The sequence below is a fragment of the Solanum lycopersicum genome, chromosome 6 (genome assembly GCF_036512215.1).
Source record: "Solanum lycopersicum chromosome 6, SLM_r2.1".
Taxonomy (NCBI): Eukaryota; Viridiplantae; Streptophyta; class Magnoliopsida; order Solanales; family Solanaceae; genus Solanum; species Solanum lycopersicum.
In genome coordinates this window covers 1,164,972-1,187,851 of record NC_090805.1, presented here as the reverse complement: position 1 = coordinate 1,187,851, position 22,880 = coordinate 1,164,972, and the positions used below count along the sequence as shown (strand labels likewise).

Genomic DNA, 22,880 nt, shown 5'->3' with positions numbered 1-22,880 from the left:
GATGTTTATTTGTTTTTGTTGAGAGATTTGAATTATTATAATGTCCAAGTGATTTGAAGGGCTTAATTTATAGAGCATTAGGTTTTCACAATCCTAGTTGAAGTAGGAAGTCAAAAACCAATAACAAATAAAAATAAAAAAGTTCAAATGGGAAAACTCGTTTTGCATAAACAATGTGAAATTAGGAAATGGTGAAAATTCTACTTAAATCCTATGTATGTGCGTAATAAAATTAGGAAAAGAAAGCCTTTAATTTTTTTTTATTTATTTTTGTGTAATGATTATATAATTTGCATTCTTAAATAAAAAACTAACATGAAGTTAAAGAACTCGAGCCAACAAAAAATATTACTCCTACTAAAAACGAAAATTACCATATTGTAGATTAGGAATATATATTTAGGAAAAGTTAAACTCAAGAAAATAAGAGAGGAAAAAGTTAAAAAAAAATGTTTCTATGAAATAAGAATATAATAAAACTGTACGGAAAGAAAGTTAATTTAGCATAATATTAATATTTTATGGTATAATTTTTTTTTCTAACTTGAGTTGTTTTAAAATAAAAGAACGAAATAAACCAAAAATATATAAATAAACAAGAATAACACATCTCTTTTTCATTTATTAAAATTTTATTTTCTTTGTCCACTCTTTTATTGGAATTTAATTAGTTTTCCAATATTTTCCTTGATGATTTTGTTTCAAAATACGGCGATTCTTATTTTTAGTAATATAACCAATCATACAACATAATGTCACTCTCTTTACCCTAGATGTTTACGTTGAACACTCTCGTCGGGGTCTCAATTAATCGTGATATTAGTTGTGTAAAAGAAAAAAGTGTTTTCTAATAAGACTCTTCACATCCAAAATTGAATTTCAAAGATGATTCACCAGACCCCCTTATTGATGCTCTCGCCGTTTCACTTTGTTTGATAATTTGGAAGTGTAAAAATGGTATCGACTGAAATTATTGACAATTAAATCTCATAGATGTTGATGTGGAAGTTACTACATAGACATTCTCCATTACTTGTAGTTCTATTCCAATATTTGAGCATTTCTCCCGTTTGAGGCTCCCATTGCTACAAACGACAAAAGTTTCCCTTTACACTTTCAAACTTCTTCAATAGGGACAAGAAGACTTGAAAAGAAAAAAAGTTGCTCCTTCAACATAACTCTGATATCATATAACAAAAGAGGGAAGGCAAGAGCAGCAAAAGAAGGAACAAAATGAAACTCTTTGAAAGTTAAATGTTTTTGATGTAACTGGCACTCTTTTTAAATTTTCCTAAAACAAAATTGAATCCAATTATAATTAGTTAATGTAAATAAAGACTTCAACACAATCATGTGTTTTTGATGGCTATCTCTTTGAAACAAAGAGTAATTTGATTTTAAAAAATAAAAAATATTCAACTGGAAGTTTTCATGATGAAAAAGCATAAGATTTCCAGAATAAATGAGTATTACAGATACTACAATAATGTGCATTCTACACTCATACATGAGCTTAGCTATAACGCTGCATAATGCTCAGAGCTAGGATACACAATTTACAATTCTCACACTAACAAAAGAAAAATGTAAATGTCGTAAAATATCACAATCTAGGTTGTTATACCACCTAGCATCAAGATAATATAGTGATGTTAATTACATTTACTGCCACTGTTAATGCTAAAATCCGCGGTGCCCAACTGCTAGCAACCATGGCTAAGGGATAATCAGTTATCATCTTCATCATTATCATCAGTATCTACAAAGCTAAAATTCATTCGTCCATCGAGCTTGATAAGCAATGTTCCTCTATTCTCCTCGGTCCATTCAATATGTTCTTTCTTCAAAAGTTCAACTACCTGCAAATAGCAACAACGCTTCACAATAACTGTACCATGATAAGCATACAAGGGGCAGATTCTCACATTTACATTTTTTTAAAATGAAGAACAGAAAACGTACTGTTTTATCCAGACCCCACTTGTAGGATTATAATGGGTATGTTGTTCTATTGTATTATGTGTTAAAAAGTCAAATGAAACCTTTTTTAAGCTTTAATGCTCAATGAATCTATAATAACATACCCTGTAGTTCCATAAGTGGGCTTTGGGAGTGTGGTGCCCGCAACCTTACCACTACCTTGTAAAGGTAGAGAGGTTGTTCCTATAGACCCTCGGCTCAAGTAAAACATATCAAAATCAATAAGAAAAGGAAATACAACGCTGAATAAACCATATAAAGAACAAAGGAAAAAGGAACAGTAGCAGCAACAAAAAATACGATTGCCAAATTAAAGAAAACAACAAGTAACAGTAAAATTGAAGAATAACATAGGAGAGTACTAACAAATAATAATAATACTAATAAAGGGAACTAGACCACGTTCAATGGATCTAACAACAAAAACTTTAAAAGAGTAAAGTGAGATTACGGTTCCTTACCGAGTTTTTCAGCTTCGACTTCCCAACGCCATGTGCCCCACATCCCGTGATAACTCTGAACAACCTAACAGCTGAGCCCAAGAAAAGAAAAAACATATTATGAATTTATTAAATCACCAATATATGGTCGATCTCCAATATGTGGTCCACTCTGGCACGAAATATCACACAGCAAGATGCTTACAGCGTACAAATGCTCCAAACAGAAGGTGCAGTTTCAAAAGCCTCATTGCTGGTTTGACATGTTGGCCATGCAAGTCAATAGTTATCATATTTTCTATGTTCTTGTTTCTGCAATGGAAGCTCAGTTTAACAGGGACATCTAATAGTAATAGAGCAATGAGATGATATTAGAAAAACAAAATAGATGTCGATCTGTAGTCACCTAGCTGCAAATATATCCTGGCTAGCCTTTGCATCAGCTTCTCGAGCCTTTCTGTTGTGTAGCCTACCCTGAAGCAGTGTCCACATGAGAAAGGGAGAGAATATATATATTAGCCTACCATATAATAAGTTATGCAGTAGGTACAGTTCAAGACGTGTTTCGAAACACACTATATAAGTCAAATATTCTCCCAGAATCTATGGCAAAAAACGCATGGTGAAATTTCACCCAAAAATGATTTGTAAAAAATATTTGGGAATTCGGGGCTGAATGCTAGCTTAAGTTTTTTGCACAAAATGGATCTAGTAAATGATGTAGAGAAATTTATGACTTTCATCAGCTACCTTACTTTTACAAAAGGGAGGTGCTGGTGGTTCATGCTGTAAATAACACATCTACTCAATGCCATATGAATTAAGTTTTACTTGTCAATAAAAGGAGAAAGAAAGAAAAGCTTGATAACTAACTGTAATCCTTGTCAAGACCTTTTCAATCAGCACAAACATGACAGTTTAGCATTGGCATGTTATACACAACAAACGCACCAAATATGTGGTATTTAATATGCCTCAGACATTTTTTTTTAAAAAAAAATGCCTCAAATTTGCTCCAACAAGCAATAGTAAACATCGAAAATAGAGAAAATGAATCATAATCACTTTATGAGGCACACATGCTCCTACGTTTTCATTACCTGATCCGCAAGATAAGCAGCATGTCCCTTTTGGCCATTTGAAAAAGCTGTTGCAGCCTGCAGCACAATGTAACTTTTCAAGCCCTTAAATGAAAACTTAAAACATATCAACAGATGTATCCAAACTTATTACATATCAGAAGATTTATCCAGATCAAGAACATAACATGAATAACTTATAAATATGCATACCTTCTGATAATGGGATCTCATTGACTCCCAATGTTGCTTTGCAGTTTCCCTGAACAGCTGATACTCAGCTCCCTCAGCTGCAGAAGAGAGATATTCAAAGTAGTAAAGAGAGGAACCCAATTTCTGCAAACATATAAATCTTACAATATGCCCACCGTGGAGGAGAGAAAAAGGAAAAAGATACATATATCCAGAAATAAAAAATGCCTGGGAAGATTCGTCTTTTGGTGGCAACAGGGAAACTATGCCAGCCCTGAATGGTCAGTCAACAATTTCATTAACTCAAAAAAACCTATTCTGTCATGATAAATTAAATTTAACAATAAAAAAAAAGCTACTTTGCAAGGAAAATTGGCAGGTTTATATATAAAAAGAGGCTTCTCTAGCGGGCAATCAGATCTCAACTGATAAATGTAGCATGAAGAAATGTTTATATTTGAAGAATCATGATGATAATAGATCTGAAGTCTCTTGAAAGTGTTAAAAAATGCAAATCCATTTACAATGTTTACATCTGAAAATTCAAAATATGAATAGATAGAATTGTTACAGTACCATGAGTATGCTGCAGTGGTGGAATATCATTAGGACAAGATCCAGATCTTTGTCCCAAAGATGTCATTTTCTTTACTACATTCTTCCAGTTCATAGTAGTTGGTTCATGTTCAACACTCTTGGGGGTTGGCATACAGAACAAAGATTCCAGAATATCTTGAGGAAGTACTGATCCAGAATTTCCTACTGTAGATGATGAAGAATGTTCAGAGTTTCCAGCAGGAACTTTTAACGAATTCCTGAAACAAAGCAAATAATAATTTGATCCAGTAACAAGGCTTCTAGAATTCACTTCCAATTAAAGGTGTTAGAAGTCCATGTCAGTTGGGGCTTGGATAATTAGTCTTCATATATGATCTTAGGCAATCTTCATCTCATGAGCTAGTTTTGGCATTGAGTCAGGGGTAGGTCCATGCTATTAGTGTCCAGCTCTTGGCATGAAGGGGTGTTAAGTGTCCCCTATTGGTGAAAGAAATGGGTTGCGGTCTCCTTATATAGTCTTAGACAATCCTCCTTCACAAATTAACTTTTGGGGTAAATTTTAAGCCCATGTTCCATTTCACCTTGCCCGACTCATGGTTTACCAGATGTTGGACATCCATGTTCCAGATGTCTTAGAAGTTCCACACCAAGATTAAACCAGACACCTGGCTTGGGTGGGCTGGTAAAAAACTAAACCAAATAGCCAGGGGGTTGGGTTGGGGTAAAAATTGAGGATTTCAATAACATCAGAAAATTGAGAGTAATTAAAAATCCACATGCCCTACTGCTCAAAAAAGTTCTAAAGGTGAATTTTCTTGGAACATGAATATATGATGTGATATCTGTAAAATTACCTGCCAGGAGGCCCATAAAACCACACATTATCTAGAACTTCGCTTTCAGATGAATGAGAAGTAGAATCAGATGTCCAGTCAGTAAGCTGCAAGAAAATTTTCACTAAGCATTAGGTCATCCTCTGAAAACCAGACATTTATATCATCTGAACTAATTTAGTAAGAGAGTTCTACAGACTGTCAAATTTATTGCAGTTGAACAAAAAATTTAACTACAGGGAGGTATGCATATTTGAAACTGAAATTGAAAAAGAATTCCACTAAGCTCCTCAATGGTTTTAAAACCACACTTTATGACTGAACCAACCCCTATTACAGACAACTAAAAAGGCAACTGCAAGATTTCTATTAGTTTGACCCCATTTTTTCCTTTAACAAACATGACGATATTCCACATAGACCACCTCCTCTAGTTCTTTTTTTTTTTAGAAAGGTAACACCACCTTCTCTCGTTCTTAACATTCAACCCCGAATGTTTGCCAAAACATTTTGGATACAAAAAAACAACCAAATCCCAACTACCAACACATTGAGGCTGAAAGGTAGCCATTTCCAATTGACACCATGTTGTGCAAAGACTAAAGAGGTACCTTGAGCTTAATATGATGAGTCACAAATGGGAGAGGACAATAACTTATTAAAAGCAATGAACTATACCAACTTCTTATGAAGCATTTAGACAACACGTGCAAACTACAACATCAGAACCAAGAGAGAAAGAAAATAGGTCGTATTGAAGGATAAAGGGGAGATTAAAGAGAATAAAGCTAAATAGTCCAGTTAGTGTATATGAAAATCAATCAGGAAAGCATACAAAAACAATAATGTTACAAATGGCTAAATCACATATAAATGGACTGTAAAAGATAAGAAAATTAACCTACACCATCACTTGAATGAAGAAACACAGCCTCTTCTTTCCAGTTTGCACTACAGTCGCTAAGCTTAGGTTTCTCATTAGAGGAAGCTGATAATTCAAGCAACACACTCAGAGCCTAGAAGAGAAGCACAAGCACTATTAAAGGAGAATCGCTTCAAAAGAAAAGTGAAAGTAGCAAACCTGCCACAACAATAAGACACTGAGGACAAAATTATACTACAAAATGGAATCAGAACAGTAGTTTAAACAAATAACAGTCACCAATTTGTCCATATTGATATTCCTCTAAAGTTTAAAGTCAGATGTCAAAACATCAAGTTAAGATCATAGAACTAAAATGATGAACTTGATATGATGACACAATAAATGAGAACGACCCCAAGAGTCATATAAGCCTAGAAAAGACTTAAAAACTAAATTACATCACTATAATGTACGAAAGAAATACAAAAAGAATGGTCTGTCAAGAAAGCCAATGTGCCATGACAATGGAAGCAGACAAGTGTTGGACACATCAGTTTCAAAGGATTCTAAAATGCAATCTTACCCTAGAGGATCCAATTATAAACACAATGTGATAACAAGAGTTATTACCAGATCTTCTCTAGAAACCATCATAAAGTAGAAGATGATATCTGAGTTATATGGTAAACGATATTTTGAATGGGGAGAAAACAAAATGCATTCAAACCTCCATAAAGCAAACAAGTTTGATTTGAAACAAACAGGTAAGTCAAACTATTTTTACCTTCTCAACTTCATATCCGCATTGACCTGCATTAAACAGAAGTTCTAGTTACAAGCCCATTAACCAAGTGAAGAGTATCTCTATCTGTTTTTCATTTCATTTCAATATAGTTTTGAACATGACCACACAAAAAGTAGCACTTATTTTAAGCTTGAAAAGTAACACATGATGCAACAGAAATCGCTTTTAAATTTAGACATTGAGGTTGAGTGTTCGCACAACAACAGAGTTACCTTTTTTAGTGACCTAAAGTGACGTGTAGGATATAGGTTTGAGGTTTAGCAATTGCCTCTTTGCCAAAATGCAAGAGGAAGTCTACATCCAGTGTAAACCTATTCACTTGCTATGGCCTGGGAACACTTCGTGCATAGGGCAGTCTTCTGATACAAATTGATTTGCTTCAACATGCTTTTTATTTTTTTCTTCAGTTTGAAAAAATTTAGGAAGACATATGGTATACAAGTACCTTTGTCTAAATTGTTTATATCAGCACGCAACAAAATTAGCAAGATACTGAATTCAGTAATGATACAACCATGGAAATCACAAACGATATAGCACATATAATCTTTCATGATCAACACCACACCTAGACATGCATTGCACCTTCTACTGATAACTTAGTCCTGTCAGTTTCTTTTTTCTTTTCGTTTTTACTTCTTTTACAAATGCTAATGTTCAACTGAAAAAGATCACTCACATAACACATCTCTGACGACAGCTAAGCTCAAATCAGAATCTTCCCCAAGCATGGAATACAAAAACTGCTCAACATCTTCGTTGCTCGATGTTTCATCATGTAACCCCTTGAGCTTTGAACAACTCTTCTTTGTAGTTGTTCTCACATAATCCTTCCCTATCATCGTCGATACTGTTCCAGTAGCAGCCACCAATTTCTTCACCTTAGCCTTGCGCTGAACTGAATTCTGCCAGGAATGACCCCCAACAAACACCTCTGAGTTACTCGAATCCAAGCTTGAACCAACGTTTCCACTCGAGCTTGAACAAGTAGTGATCTTATCCTCTTCCTTACGCTCCACCATATCACCCAGAATCTCCATTGCTTTATTCAAATCCCCATTTGCCTCTTCATAAGCACATGTTGCTTCCTCCATAGATACAGAGGTAAATGCCTCCGTTAACGCCGTCACAACACTCTCCCCTCCATCATTACTATTCCCAGATGGCAACGAACCATTACCAACCCCAACTTTTTTACAAGCTTTTGATCTCTTTTTCTTCTTCTGATGCTTCATATTTCTAATTATTAACTAATCATATACAAAAATTCCTACAACACTAACCACAAGACACACAATTTTCTTTGTTTTTAATAACCATGGTGTCCGAGCCAGCTTGCACACACACCTCGCTCACAAGATACACAATTTTGCAACTAGATTACAATACAAAAGATACATACAACAAAATCTGAACCAGAATCATTAATTTACGAGATTTCAGCTTCTGGGTATGCACTTTCTGAGCAAAAATAAATCAAAGGTAAAAAAAAATTCAACTTATCTATAATGAAATCGTGATGGAGGAAGCTTCTGAGAAACTGAATTTTTTTCCTGAAAACCCTAATTACATGATTCAAAATGATCAGCTTTTCGCAGACAAATTGTGCACAACAATGGAGGATAATTATGCGAAAAAAGAGCAATCGATAAATCGAATTTGAATAAAAAATCCTGTAAGGTTGACTATTTTAATGCAATAATTGCGGTTTCCAACTTTCACCAAGCAAAGAGGAGAGGAGAATCTGATGAACAGCGAAAAACAAGGCAAACTGCAAATTTATTGGGGGAAAGAGAGATCTATGGGACCAGTATACACAACTAGGGCACGAATCGTGGACTAGATTTAGCCTCAATTTTATGTTGTTTGATTGATTGGTCGATCATATATATATATATATCGCGAGATATATATATAGATATAGATATAATTTATTTGGATATATTGTTGTTCGTATTCGAATTCATAGTTTGTATACTTGTAGGTTCGTATTATACTTGTAGGACTAATAGTTTGTAATTTGTGTTGTACTAGGTGTAAGGGAGGGATCAACTTAAGTCGGTTTAACCCATTTAGACTTAGCACATCTTTACTTTTTAATGTTCTACATTGACTCTCGACAAGCATGCGAAAGTTATACACATTAGTACGTTTTTTTCGTCTATCGAAGGCAGTCAACGTATCAGCCATTCTTCTCCCATTAGACTTGTTAATCCTTTGCTTTTTTTACTTCTCTCTTCTAGTTCTCTCCCTCTAATTTATTTGACAGGGCTCACCTGCGTAAAGACATTGAATTTTTTCTCAGTGAAAGAGGTCTCGAGGAGAGGTACGAAGTCACTCGACTGAAAGGAGAGGAAGAAAAACCAAGCTCTGTCAGTCAAACCTCCTCAGAAGTACGTGATTTCGCCTTTCCAACCAAGTCATGGGAACATGTGCCAACTGTGTATTAAACTCGGGCCACAAAGAAGCACAGAAATAGTTAGATAAACTGCCTTATTAAACATACATCACTATTATATATACTAATATTATCTTTACATTCAAACAATTACATACATTACCACTTTTAGTATTTTATACCATAGATTGATATATTGTTTGAAGATACAATTATATACTCATGTCCCGTCCCTTAATTAAGACTAGGATTGATTGATTATCTGCTTAATTAACTCTTTCACTCCAAAATCAACCACTATCTCCTAATTCTCCCCTCCTATATTTATTACTCGATTATATCTCATCCTTTCCCATTCAAGAATTTCACAGTACAATTGCATTCCAATAATAGCTAATCTACTTTCTTCTTCTCAAGATATCATCAACATGGCCGACAAATTCTCCTGAACCCAAATATTATTATATATTGTTAATTTATATCAAAGTACTGCTACAGAGAAAACTTTCAATTCAGAGTGGGTCTTGATTGCTTTTCATTTATAACGAAATCAAATCAAAGTAACTACTATAGAGAAAATTTTCAATTCAGAGTGAGTCTTGATTGTTCTTCATTTGTAACGAAATCAAATCAAAGTAACTGCTATAGAGAAAATTTTCAATTCATATTGGGTCTTGATTGTTCTTCATTTATAACGAAATCAAATCAAAGTAACTGCTACGGAGAAAACTTTCAATGTAGAGTGAGTCTTGATTGTTTTTCATTTATAACGAAATTAAATCAAAGTAATTGCTATAGAGAAAACTTTCCATTCAGATTGGATCTTGATTCATTTGTATTCGAAAGAAATGACTTTCTTTCACTACTGTGACATGGTTGTGTTAGTACGAATATTACTTTGATATCGCCCTTGAAACATGTGTATCTATTAAGTAGTAATCTTAATTAAGATTTAAGTTGTATTTTTAGTAATGGGGTATTTGAACATGCATATGTATCCACCATTAAATTTTGGATACATGATTTTTAACTACACAATGATATTAATGATACGACATATACTCTACCGTCGTGATTTTTTCCTAAATTCATGTGTTTCACCTACATTTCATATCGAAAAAATTACATAAATATACTATAATAAAAAAATATTTACCATTTATAGCAATAACATTTTCTTTTCACTTGACCATTTTTTATTCATTTATAATACAAATTTAATACATATTACAAAGATAAATTTATTATTCAAATATAATACAAGTTTTAATGATGGACAAGACATTTATCACACATTTTAATACACTTATAATACAATGTGACAATTTTTTACCAAACAAACATAATATATTTCAAAAACAATTTCAAATGTATCGCATATATAATTCACTTTTAATACATATTACAGATTTATCACAATATTGCTATAAATGGTAATAACAAAAAGTATCACTAAAATCAGTAATTATTTTTAAAAATGTATTTATTCATTCAATTTTTCCTTTCATATTTCGATACACATAATTAAATGTATATGTTATTATGTATTCGAGATACATATTTTTGGATCTAACGTATGAAATTTAGATACACAAATTAGATTTAGATGTAGATGCTTACTATGTATTTGAGATACATGTTTTTGAATATAATATATGTAATTGATACTTGATACATCAAATTAATACTAGATACAAAAAAAGATACATGAATATATATATATATATATATATAACATAAAATTAATACTAGATACGTATAACAAATACGTGAATTTAATGCTAGATACTTTAATACATATGAATGTACTTGTATGACACTCGGATATCTAAGTGTTTAGTTTGTGGGATACACCATATATTGATAATAAATACATAAAATTAATGAACTTATTTTTTTAAAAGTAATAATTTGAAATTAATCGAATTACATTATCAAGCTATACATGTTTTTATCTTATATTAATAATATTGATGAATTTACTATTTTAAAGAATAATAAAATGAAATTAATTATCTATGTATTTTGAAAATCCTCAATTACTCCTCTTATTAAGGAAATCAGTTACATGCCTATGAATTCAGTTGATTAGTCCAAATGATAAGCCAAATTTGAAAATTCAAGCAAGAAGTCTTATCTATAATTCTGTCAAGTCTCCAACGATTAGATACTGCTGATTTCGTCCAACTGCCCACACAAGCATCCTTCAACTTTGGCGCCAAAATCACCCTTCAACCGCCCTATCTCGCGCCTGCCCACGTGTCAGTCATGTGTGTTGGTCTTGTCTCACCCAGCTGGCCATTGGGGTTCAACTCGCCCTAGCCCAACTCTAAGCCTTCAAACTTGCATAGCCACGATCTTGTCACAATCGCAATTAGAGCAATTAATATGGGCTAGGTCCGTTGGCCGGCGTGGTCTGGCCTACCCAGAATTTAATAGGGTTGGACTAAGATTTTTGAAGCCCATTTAAGAAAAGAGTTTTTTAGCCCGGCCTGAATAAGTCTGGTGATTTGTGGGGCTTGAGAAATATCGGTAGGGCCAGACGTGGGCCAATAAAAATTAATTAATAAATATAATTTAAAACTAAAATTTTAAATTAGAGAGAATCCAAACTCAAAATAATTAGGTTAATATTTCTATTTATATATTTATAATTTTACTTGAAAAAAAAACTTAGTAAATATTATGAAGATAATTTTATTTGTGAATTTGATTAACAAGTAGTAACATTAATATCATGTAATACTATTTTGTTGATATTTATGATAATATTTTTAAATTATAATTTATAATTTAATTTAATAATTATGTAAAAAATCTATAATATTTAAAAAGTGGGCTGACCCGACAAGTCTGTAGCCCACGTACTTGTGGGTTGGGCCGACCGTTTTTTGGCCCACACAAAAAATGGGCTAACCCGTAAAATGTCAAAGCATGTATTGGTTAGTTCGTATGGGTGGGCTAGCCCATATTGACAGCTCTAATCACAATGTTCCTTTGCCTTGCCTTAGCCTGCCTAGCCCTTGTCATGCCTCGGCCACGTCTTGCCTCATATGCCTTAGCTCTTCCAGCCTTTGTCATGTCTTAGCCACGTCTTGCCTTGCATGCTTTAGCCACATCATTGTCGAGGTGTTCTCTTATATGAACTCAACCTTGATTGAAGTCATTAGACCTTGACTATGTAAATCTTACAGACCTTCGTTCCCACTTTGAACTAGAAAAGTAGAACCAAGAATTACATCGCCCTTTCATTCTGCTTCGACTTTGGTTATACCTGATATCACTAATTTAGTGACTATCTGTCACGACCGAGCCAATCACCGTGATGTGGTTGACATTTATAAATTATTGTTGGTCCTCAAGTGAACCATTAATGGACTAACTAAATACTTTGCGGATGGTTACAACATGCACACAAAAATATTAAAATTGATGAGCATTTAAAGAATAAACTGAGTCTCAAAGATGTGCGAAGATACTGAGTATAAATGACAAAAACATAGTTAAAACATACTAAAAGAAGACTCAAATGTCTCTCTAACTATGTATATCTATGAAGTCTCTACGGTCTAAAGATTGGTGTTGGGACAAGACTCACAACAACTTCCAAACACTACTACTAAGCAATAAAATTGGAATCCTCCGAAAATATAAAGGTCTCGCCTAAAACTTACGAGTGAATGATAATACCTGTATCTGCATCATAAAATGATACAATGTCAAATGATGTCTGTACACTGAATGTACGATATGTAATAAATTGAAGGAAATCAATAACTCAATGAACATCTAAAAGTAATTCAACTGAAGTAAGACAAGAATATGAATGAAATAACTAAATTTTTTTTATCGTAGATGTGTAATAATAGCAAATACTGAAATAGTATACTTTATTTTTTGTGAGAGTTTATCTAATCAACAAATATCACTATGAGCCTCATGTGATACAATATCCCATCTACATTCTTATACCTTGCAGGGCTATAGAATGCAACTAAACTACCCCATCCACTAAAAGTCTTCTTAAGGCATGTGAAGAGTTATTTGAATTCCAATATGATCATATCTACACCGATAGTGTAGGTTATAGGGTTTCAGATATCTCAACTTTTATCCAAATTGTTGCTCAATAGTACTCCCAAAATATATGTAAATGTGCATATAATAGTACTCGGTGGTTGAGTTAATATTTGAAAAAACCGTCTTTAAGGGATAACTGTGATTAACTTTACTGACTGAAATGTTTTTGAAAACTATTTATGCTCTTCTCAAAATATTACTACGTCTGTCCAAATTTATGTGACTTACTTTTCTTTTTAGTCAATCCAAAAAAGAATAACATATTTCTATATTAAGTAATAATTAACCTATAAAATACCTATTTTATCCTTAATAAAATGATTTACAATCAAACAAGTTTCTATCATTCATCTTGGATAACAAGTTTTAAAAGTCTTCCTCTCTTTCTTAAACTTCGTATCGAGTCAAATTACCTCACATAGAATGAGACGGAAGGAGTACTTTTTCTCAATGCAAAATAATACATTTAGAACCATTAGTGTTCCTTTAAAAAAAATTTCTCAAATAGTGTTTAAAAATATATTTGAACTCACTTTAGGTTCTGAAATCAATCATAGAAATACCCGCACAAAAACTCAAAAACTAGGGTTCATGTGATAATATAAGCATGAACAACAACTTAAGAATCAAAATGCAAAAGATATCATAATCTCAATAGTTAAGAAAATCATAATTCAGTAATATGAAACACAAACCAAACTCCAAAGTTCATGGAACTTCGGGTAGAATCCTAGACTTATCTCTTTACTGATTGAATTTAGAGGTAGGGCATGAAGACGGTCTTAGTCCAACACTGTGAATACCCTTGCATACTCTGAAGAACAAAGCTCTCAAAGAAGAAGCTTGAAAACCCTATCTTCTCCCTTGCTTATGGTGGTTTTGAGTTTGAAGGATTTAAGAGTGTAGGAACTACGTCTTGAGCGTGAAAATCCTTTTAGGATATATGTAATGTCATGGCTTAAACTTAGGAAAAAATGAAAAAAAAAAACAATCTCAATTTAAAAACTGTTAGAAACCTTCCACGAGGTCATTTACAGTCCGTGGTTTGACCTACGGACTGTAAATTCCATCCGTGAAAGTTAGACTGAAATTTGAGTTTGAGAATTTCATTCTACGGGCCCAAATATAGCTTTATATTCATCTTGGTGTTCAATATATATATAAGTAGATATGGAACAATGACTTATTGAGTCTTTGGTTAATTATGTGTAAAGTTTGGACCAAGAGTCGTAGTTAGCTAGCAATTGTTTTCGTTTTTGTTGTTAATATTGGGAAGAATATAGGTTATACATAATTTGTGTATATTTTGGTCATTCCATCTACCCAAATTTTTGTTGTTTATGTTGTTTTAGAAGTAGGGGTGTACAAAATCGAATCAAACCGCTCATCGAGTCAAATTAAAAAAAAATTGATTAATGATTTGATTTGATTTGGTTTTGGTATTAGAAAAAAAACCTAATTATATTTGGGTTGGTTTAGTTTTAACTAAAAAAAAATCAACTCAAGACCAAACCAATCTGACATTATATATGTAATTTTAAAATTTTATTTTATGCATAAAATATGGAAAAATACATAATATGGCAAACTTCAATATATATTTAGGGATAATGCACAAGTACTCCCTCAATCTATGCCCGAAATCCCAGAGACACACTTATATTATACTAAGGTCCTATTACCCCCTGAACTTATTTTATAAGTAATTTTCTACCCCCTTTTAATAATACTTATATACATAGATAATTGTATTGTAATATTAATACAATGGTGATTTGTGAATACAAATATATTTGAATACATAAGTAATTTATCCAATTTGATTAGACAATACAAGTATAGTTGGATACATCAATACTATTAATAAGCTTACTGCACATGACGGAAAGCATACATTCTCATTAAAATATTAATGAAAATTGAGATAATGCCCAAGTACCCCCTTAACCTATGCCCGAAATCTCAGAGACACACTTATACTATACGAAGGTCCTATTACCCCCCTGAACTTATTTTATTAATATTTTTTTACCCCTTTTTAGCTTATGTGGCACTATCTTGTGGGCCCAACGATGGTTGACTTTTTTTTCGAACTAGTGCCACGTAGGCTAAAAAGGGGTAGAAAATTACATATAAAATAAGTTCAGGGGGTAATAGGACCTTAGTATAGTATAAGTGTTTCTCTGAGATTTCGGGCATAGATTGAAGGGGTACTTGGGTATTTTCCCATGAAAATTTGATGAGAATGTATGCTTTCCGTCATGTGCAGTAAGCTGGTTCGATGAGAATGATTGACGATGAAACAAAATCATGAATACTAATTTTCATTAATTTGCGATGGAAAATGTATCTTTACTAAGCTTCCTAGTAGTGAGGTATATGCATCATGAAGTACTATGTTAGGCAATCCTTCATATATTAAAGGGACCATATACAAGGTTGTTCGAACGGCAAATAGTGAAAGTTTAGTGCATAATATTTACCAAAAATAGGAATATATTTAACCTTAGATAATTTTATTAATTGGCCACCAAAATACTCAACTGAAATACACAACTGATAGGAGTGATAGTTTCTTATTCTCCTCAAAATCCACCACATTTATGCAAAAAAGTAGTAATAAATAAGAACATATATTTACATAAAGCTTAAACCATGTTGATATAAGTCTATTATTTTCACATTTCATGTGCATTAGGGTCTCCAATCAAAACATGAAATGTAATAATCTCCACAAAAGGGTAATTAAGAAAGCTCTAATTTGGATGAACAAGTGCACATTGATGCAATGAAGTATTACATCCGGTTGATGACGTGTACCACGTAGATTCCATCAGATACATATCGATTTCTTTCTGATGGTTCATCACGTTGCTGAATGAACTTGGTTAAGATGACATGATCCCAGATGAATAGTTTTCAATATCTAACAACACCCGACGCACCAAAACAAGAGTTAGCAATTTGTCAGAGGATTTAACATTTAACTTTCATAAACTGAAAATGTAAATCATGTATAAAAATAGTTACATGTAACTTTTAGCCTTTAGGCATAACACATAAACATGTAACTTGGCTTCAGCGGACAGCTATGCCCTCCAACTTTAAACAAGTAGACACACGTGTCCTTCATGACATAATACATATAGGACGCCACGTAGAATACAAAATTATCATGTAGAGTGTCATGTTGGACGAATGTGTCTATATATTTAGTTTTATACAAGTTTAATTAAGTGTTTACTTGTGCGTGTACAAGTAAAATGTTTTCTCAAAGGATGTATATAAGTATATTATTTAATATAATTAATAGGGTTTGTATAGAAAACAAAAAATAAAAATGACTTACTGATTGGAATTTTATGGAAAAAGAAACAAGCACCAATGACACAATAGGCAAGACAAAGAATAATCCCTTTCATGTAATGTGAGGTTCCATCCTGCAAGAGATATTAGGAATATAAGAATATAAAAAGAAAAAAATGATAGGAATATAATAAAGCGAGAGGTCAATTTCGAGCCTGAATATGAAGTTACCTTTGTTATAGCTAGAGAAGGTTTTACCTTAATGTGATATTTTGTGATAGTTTCTGACGTTAATCAAGATTTAACGAGACAAATACAAAATATCGATGAGAAATGTAAATAAAATGAGAAACTATAATTTGAGCATGACATACTCAATTTTTGTTTTGTACCATAAAACCTATCATGTCATTCATGTATATGGACAAAATAAACAAAATATTGCCCTTTCGTTTTGGAGCATATTTGACAACTCCAATGTTTCTATTATTAGTAAAAAAGAATTTGTTTCTTCCAAAATTTTGGTTCATTTTGCAACATATATTATATACTTTCTATATGGTGTAATTTTTATATATACATGGCAAAATGATGCTATGCAAAGAGAGACCGGATTAAAAATTAAAAATTTATGAGTTTAATTTTTAAGGTTTCGTAATATTATATTTTTGAATTTATGAATTCAGATACACAAATCTATATTATTCTCACCGAAAGTAACGGTTCTGAAGAATCTAATTTGCAGGTTGAGATGAGTATCTTTTTAGCTACCTACATTGCTCGAACTCTTTACAAATATCTGCATGTCGTATTCTTTAATAGTAGTGCATTTTCTTTAAATATATGTGCAAAAAATCCTTAAAGTTGAGACTTTTATTTTATTTCTCTTATTTATTTCCTTATTTATGAAATGAGTCAAATAGCTTAGCTACCTATATTGTCCTAGCTTTTTAAAAATGCTGACAGATGCGTAACATATCCTCTAGTAGTGCATTTTAAAAAAAAAAATCGAAATAAATATGATAATTGTCATTTTTAAAGAATCAGAGCAACATAATTAGCGATCAATTATAGTTGATTGTCAAATAGTAATAAATAAAAGGACCTGCAAGGTGAAGGCAATGAGGATGATTGAGAAAGCAAGAGAACCAGTTTCCAGTATGCTAAAATCCAAATCCATATCCACACCAATTATCCAACCCATAATCACACATAAAGGTACCTAAAAATATTAAACATGTTATATAAATTAATTCCATAAATTATGTTGTTCACACTTTTTAGAAATGACTATATATATCAAATCTATAAAAAAAAAAACTAATGTATCTTTTGAAAGTTTCGACGAGGATGCAACATCAATCTTAAAGAGTCCAAGCAACATAATATAAAAATATCGATTGTAATCATCAGTAATAATATACCTTGATTTTTTTTTCAAGTAAGTAATATTTCACTTTTACTGATAAATAATTGTAGTTATTTTTCAAGTGATCACTTGATGCTACAAATAAATGATTATGTACTTACCAACTTCATCCCATTTTATATGACCTTGATTGACGAAACATGTAGTTCAATGAAATTAAAGAAGACTATCGAAATACAAAATAGATGTATACGAAAGTATATTAAAATTATTTTTTGAAATAAGTGGCGTTGCGTTTCTCAAGTGTTTTAATCTACGCGATCATACTATATTGAGGGTTCCAACAAGTTTCTAAGAAGAAAAATATCATTCCTTTTGTAACAGATTAATAAGAACACAAATACATCAGATAAATCGATATAAAATAGTATATATAAATAAACAGATATTGCCAAAATTCTTACCACAAACATAGAAATTTGAGAAGCTGACCCCAATGCAACACCTAGTGATATATCCTGCATTGGTATATATGTATATAAAAATCATTTAGTGTATGTATCATGTATACTATATTCATTATAAATATAGAGTATATTAAATTATTAAATTTTTTAGTATTTATATATATCTTACCAACTTGTTTTTTAAAGCAAAAATTATGGATCCAGCATGTTCTGCTGCATTTCCCACTATTGGCAACAATATTAAGCTAATAAAACTCACAGAAATCCCCCAAGAATCTGATGCAGCCTGAGATTATTCGAAAAAAAATCGTTATACGAAAAATAATACATGAATTATACGTAATTTACAAATTTTTAAATTTAAGCGCGTTTTCATCTTAGGATACTCTTAAATATATTTTTTTCTTTGGACCAATTAATCAGATTAATTAGCGATTAGATTAAAAAAAATATTATGTTAGCTATGAGCAATTTAATGACAGATTAATTTTACCTCGATCGTACCGACAACGTACTCGGATAATAGAGCAATAGTTATAGTCATGCCAATTAACCAAGCAAATGAACTCCAAAATCCAATTACTGCCTCTTCATCTTCTGAGACTTTATTTTCTTCTTCCTCCTGCTCATATGTCATCAAAATCAATTATTTAAATTAGTAGTCATTTTTATGATACATAAAAAGTTTACAATGTTCATGTAATTTAACTTGTTTTTAGCAAATTACCTATCTTATTTATGAGGGATAAGGCAAAAGCTAAGTATCCTAGATTATGACCGAAATTTTAGAGACACATTTTAACCTCTGAATTCTTTTTTTGTAATTTAATATATCTTTTTGGCTTACGTGACATCCAAACATCTCTCACGAGCCTCAACTATGTGGAGTCGCAAATTGTGCCACGAAAGCCAAAAGGTATACAAAATTTTAAAAAAATGAGTTCAGATATAATAGGACCTTAGTTAAGTTAATGCGTGTCTCTAGAATTTCGATCGTACTTGTACCTTATCCACTATATTGTTAGAAAATTTGCACATTCACTCACTCGAGACTTCGTGTCTGAAGTTAGGCTTGACAAAATCAAACGCTAGACATAACATATAAAGTTACATATAGATGAAGTTCAATCATTTCAATAAATTGAATATAAGTGAAATAGCGATGTCAAAATCAGGTTACGGGTATCCGTGCACCATGCATATATACAGTCAAATTTTTCTATAATAGTATTTCATGTTATGTCATAACAACTAAGTTTTAGTTGGAACTGATTTTTCATTTATACATGATTGTACATTCTCAATAATAACATTTCACTATAGCAGTCAAAAAGTATTCAGATAAAAACGATGATGTTATGAAATAACTTACCTCCTCAGAGGATTCAAAGAATTGTCTATGTGTCTTCAATTGAAAGAAGAGATAAGCAGCATATGCTATAAGCATACCAATGCTACTAACTCTAGATAATCCCAATATTGAAGTTGCTACATTATTGTTAATTGATGGTCCCAAAGCCAATCTATACATCAATGGCAACATATGGCAAAGCAATCCAAGTAGTAGAAGAAGTGAGTTCACATCAGCTTGTTTCTGTTGGCCAACATAAAACAAATGTCAACACAATTACATTGCTAATATATGTCGTTAAATTGCTCGTAGCTAGCGATGTTGAATTCGATATCAACAAACTCTAGAAGCATCACAATATATATGATCTAGGGTGAAAACACAAATAATCTTACCCTGTCAAATGTTTGTTCTTTTTTAATGTTGGCAAGTCCACCACAAAAAAGAGAGCTTCCAAGAACAAGAAGTAAGTTGGAAAGAATGGATCCCAAAAGAGAATACTTTAGGACATGTATTTTCCTTTGATAAAGTGCAAATAATCCTATTATCATCTCAGTTGCATTCCCACATGTTGCATTAAGTAGACCCCCAACTGCAAACATAAAAATTATATTCGTAAGTTATAGCTACAGTTTGCGTAATGACGCTCCATAACAAATTTTATGTTTGTTATAGAGTTTTTTATTCGAATAATTTGCTACAAATATTCAAGTTTATATAAATTGTGGGAATTTTGTATAATTTTATTTATACATTATAATTTGTATGATAAAATCTGCATTTGTATAATTATAAGTGTATGTGATGAAAATATAAACATTTAATTTTATACAAATTGTTCAGTTTTGTATATTTTTATTTATACATTGTAATTTGTATAATAAAATTGCATTTGTATAATTATAAGCGTATATGACGAAAATATATGTATTTGTATTTATATATACACTTTTCTCTTGCTTTATACGAATACAAACACATTTTATACATTTTATAGAAGTGTATAAAATGACAAATTGTATACCAGAAATGGCTATTTGTATAGCCAAATCAAATGGCAAGAAAAGGGGACGTTTGCCGCGAATTACAATTAAAATAAACTATGGCTATAACATTTAATTTGAATTAATAGTTTGTTGTTTCATACAATTTTCCCTTAATTAAATTAGTAGTCATTTTAGCTAAAACCATAATTATAACTCTCTCCGATCCGTCCATCTTTATTTGTCTACTATACTTAAAATATAGTTATAATTTGAAAAGTCAAGTGATATTTATTTATACCTTTGTCTCTACTTTACCTTGCTATCCAATATCTAATACATATTTCCTAAAACATTAAAGTAAATATATTAAAAAATAATATAGTAATGTTACCCCTATTATTTATTGCTTCTTTAGGTGTTTGCTGACGGAATCCACTCAATAAACTCGAAAATGAAACGTTGTTCGTTCCCTTTCACCAAGTAGGTAAAGTAGGCATACAAATCACTTTACCTCAAACTCTATCGGAACAAATCAAAGAACGCGGCACAATGGAGAAAGAAAAGGGACAAGGGCGATCTTGCTTGACGTAAAGGATGTTGTCTGCTAATTCAAAGGTGGAGTACAGTACTAAAGGTCCTCAAACTTTCAGGCGATTTTTCATTTATTAAGAATCCAAAATTAAAATTGGCAATATTTTTCATATATATATATATATATATATATATACATTGACGTGAAAAGAGCTAAAGTAACGGTTAAAATGAGATGGAAGGAGGTGCAAGCAACAAATACATACCTGTTGGACCAGTGAAGTGAGCAATTTGTCTTTTTTTAAGTTTTCAAGTGGAAATGAAACAAAAAGAAAAAAAAATAAAATCTTATTAGTAATTTTGTCATAAAGTAAAAGAATATAAAAAAGATTAAAAATATTAATGCAAACTTACTCAGTCAAGAAGCTGACACGTTCAGCAAGAGGTGCAAGTCCAAGCAAACTAAAAGCAAAAATCCAAGGCTGTTCATAACATCAAAATCATTATATATTTACTTGATCATTACAAAATATTATAAAAAATATTCTAAATTATTAACTATTATATACTTTATTAAAAAATATTGGTTTTACGAATCGTGATTTTTAATTAAGAATGACTCATTACCCTTCTCCCATTCTGAAGATTCAATTTAATAAAAAAATTAATTGACAGTTCAATGATTGGTATGTCAAAGCGTCCTTAGGGTGATGTTATAGTTCATGATTCAATCTTAGCGCGAATAGCTAATTAATGTGTTTTTATTTATTAAATAAAATTATATCATCGATTCAAATCATCAACCTAAGAGCGAATAGCTAATGTATTAATTATTATATTAAACTAGGTTTTATGATCGATTCTTGAATTTTTTGCTATGTTTTGCTCAAATGGTTGAAGGGAGATAATAGTAGAATCCTTAAAAACATTTAAATAAATATTTTGATTTTTTTCGTTTCTAATTTACATGATATTTTTATTGTTTCATGCATCAATTTAACTAATTTTAAATACTAAATAAGATTATATGAACTCAAACTAAAACTCATACGAAAGAATTTGCATATTTTTCTCATGCTAATTAATATGCTGAAAAAGTATAATTTAAAGTGTTGATCAAACTTTACCTACATTGAATATCGAAAAAATATAAAAAAGTATCACATAAATTAAAATAGAAAGAGTATAATAAATAAATTAAATTACTAACTCTTGCAAAATGATAGTATTGAGCCAAGATTGCCAAAGGGATAGCTGGTAAGAGCAAACAAAGCTTTGTTCCTAATATAACTTCTTGAATATTAACCAACAATATCCTAAAAAGTTGTGCATTTTTTTTCTTCTTCATAATAATTTCTTCATCATTTTTCCTATCTAATTCTTCTCCAACATTATGCTCCAAATCCCTTAGAGAACCCATTATTTCCTAAAAATAAAAAATAGGACTTTAATTATTATTTTTTTCTAAAAAAAAGGACTAGAAAATGTTGATTTAATAGGGGAATTTTTTTTTTATGTATAAAAACACTTGTGTTCTTGGTTTTATATAGAGGACAAGAAATGGGAGTTTAGGTGTGTTTGAAATTATTTGAAGTTTCGTAGAATTTTCCTTTTTTTAATTTATTAAATTATTTATTTTT

At 31.4% G+C, this 22,880-nt stretch overlaps 2 protein-coding genes across 2 annotated transcripts; both read right to left on the bottom strand.

Annotated features, from left to right (window-relative positions):
• Window positions 1-1,426: 1,426 nt before the first annotated feature.
• Window positions 1,427-8,820, bottom strand: LOC101265645 (SMR domain-containing protein At5g58720). The gene is made up of 11 exons (XM_004240353.5): window positions 7,432-8,820; window positions 6,732-6,757; window positions 5,988-6,098; window positions 5,104-5,189; window positions 4,268-4,506; window positions 3,713-3,789; window positions 3,521-3,577; window positions 2,827-2,894; window positions 2,626-2,732; window positions 2,442-2,512; window positions 1,427-1,859 (listed from the first exon to the last, which is right to left on the bottom strand). Exons 1-11 carry the CDS (start codon window positions 7,985-7,987, stop codon window positions 1,728-1,730), a joined length of 1,530 nt encoding a protein of 509 aa, XP_004240401.1. The 5' UTR covers window positions 7,988-8,820; the 3' UTR covers window positions 1,427-1,727.
• A 6,907-nt stretch (window positions 8,821-15,727) lies between these two features.
• LOC101265339 (vacuolar cation/proton exchanger 3-like) lies at window positions 15,728-22,880 on the bottom strand. The gene is made up of 11 exons (XM_004240352.5): window positions 22,451-22,880; window positions 21,655-21,722; window positions 21,507-21,535; window positions 20,119-20,315; window positions 19,745-19,966; window positions 18,866-18,994; window positions 18,542-18,658; window positions 18,370-18,423; window positions 17,642-17,758; window positions 16,580-16,670; window positions 15,728-16,156 (listed from the first exon to the last, which is right to left on the bottom strand). Exons 1-11 carry the CDS (start codon window positions 22,658-22,660, stop codon window positions 16,119-16,121), a joined length of 1,272 nt encoding a protein of 423 aa, XP_004240400.1. The 5' UTR covers window positions 22,661-22,880; the 3' UTR covers window positions 15,728-16,118.

What these genes read in the sequence shown, in the direction of transcription:
- LOC101265645 (XM_004240353.5), bottom strand. Translation starts at nt 7,987, where the DNA reads ATGAAGCATCAGAAGAAGAAAAAGAGATCAAAAGCTTGTAAAAAAGTT. An exon ending in TTCTTCATTCAAGTGATGGT is followed by an intron (nt 5,190 to 5,987) that starts GTAGGTTAATTT and finishes ATTTTCTTGCAG; the next exon opens with CTTACTGACTGGACATCTGA. An exon ending in CAGGATATATTTGCAGCTAG is followed by an intron (nt 2,733 to 2,826) that starts GTGACTACAGAT and finishes CTTCCATTGCAG; the next exon opens with AAACAAGAACATAGAAAATA.
- LOC101265339 (XM_004240352.5), bottom strand. Translation starts at nt 22,660, where the DNA reads ATGGGTTCTCTAAGGGATTTGGAGCATAATGTTGGAGAAGAATTAGAT. An exon ending in AATACTATCATTTTGCAAGA is followed by an intron (nt 21,723 to 22,450) that starts GTTAGTAATTTA and finishes TGTTATGAACAG; the next exon opens with CCTTGGATTTTTGCTTTTAG. An exon ending in TTTCCATAAAATTCCAATCA is followed by an intron (nt 16,157 to 16,579) that starts GTAAGTCATTTT and finishes GGGTGTTGTTAG; the next exon opens with ATATTGAAAACTATTCATCT.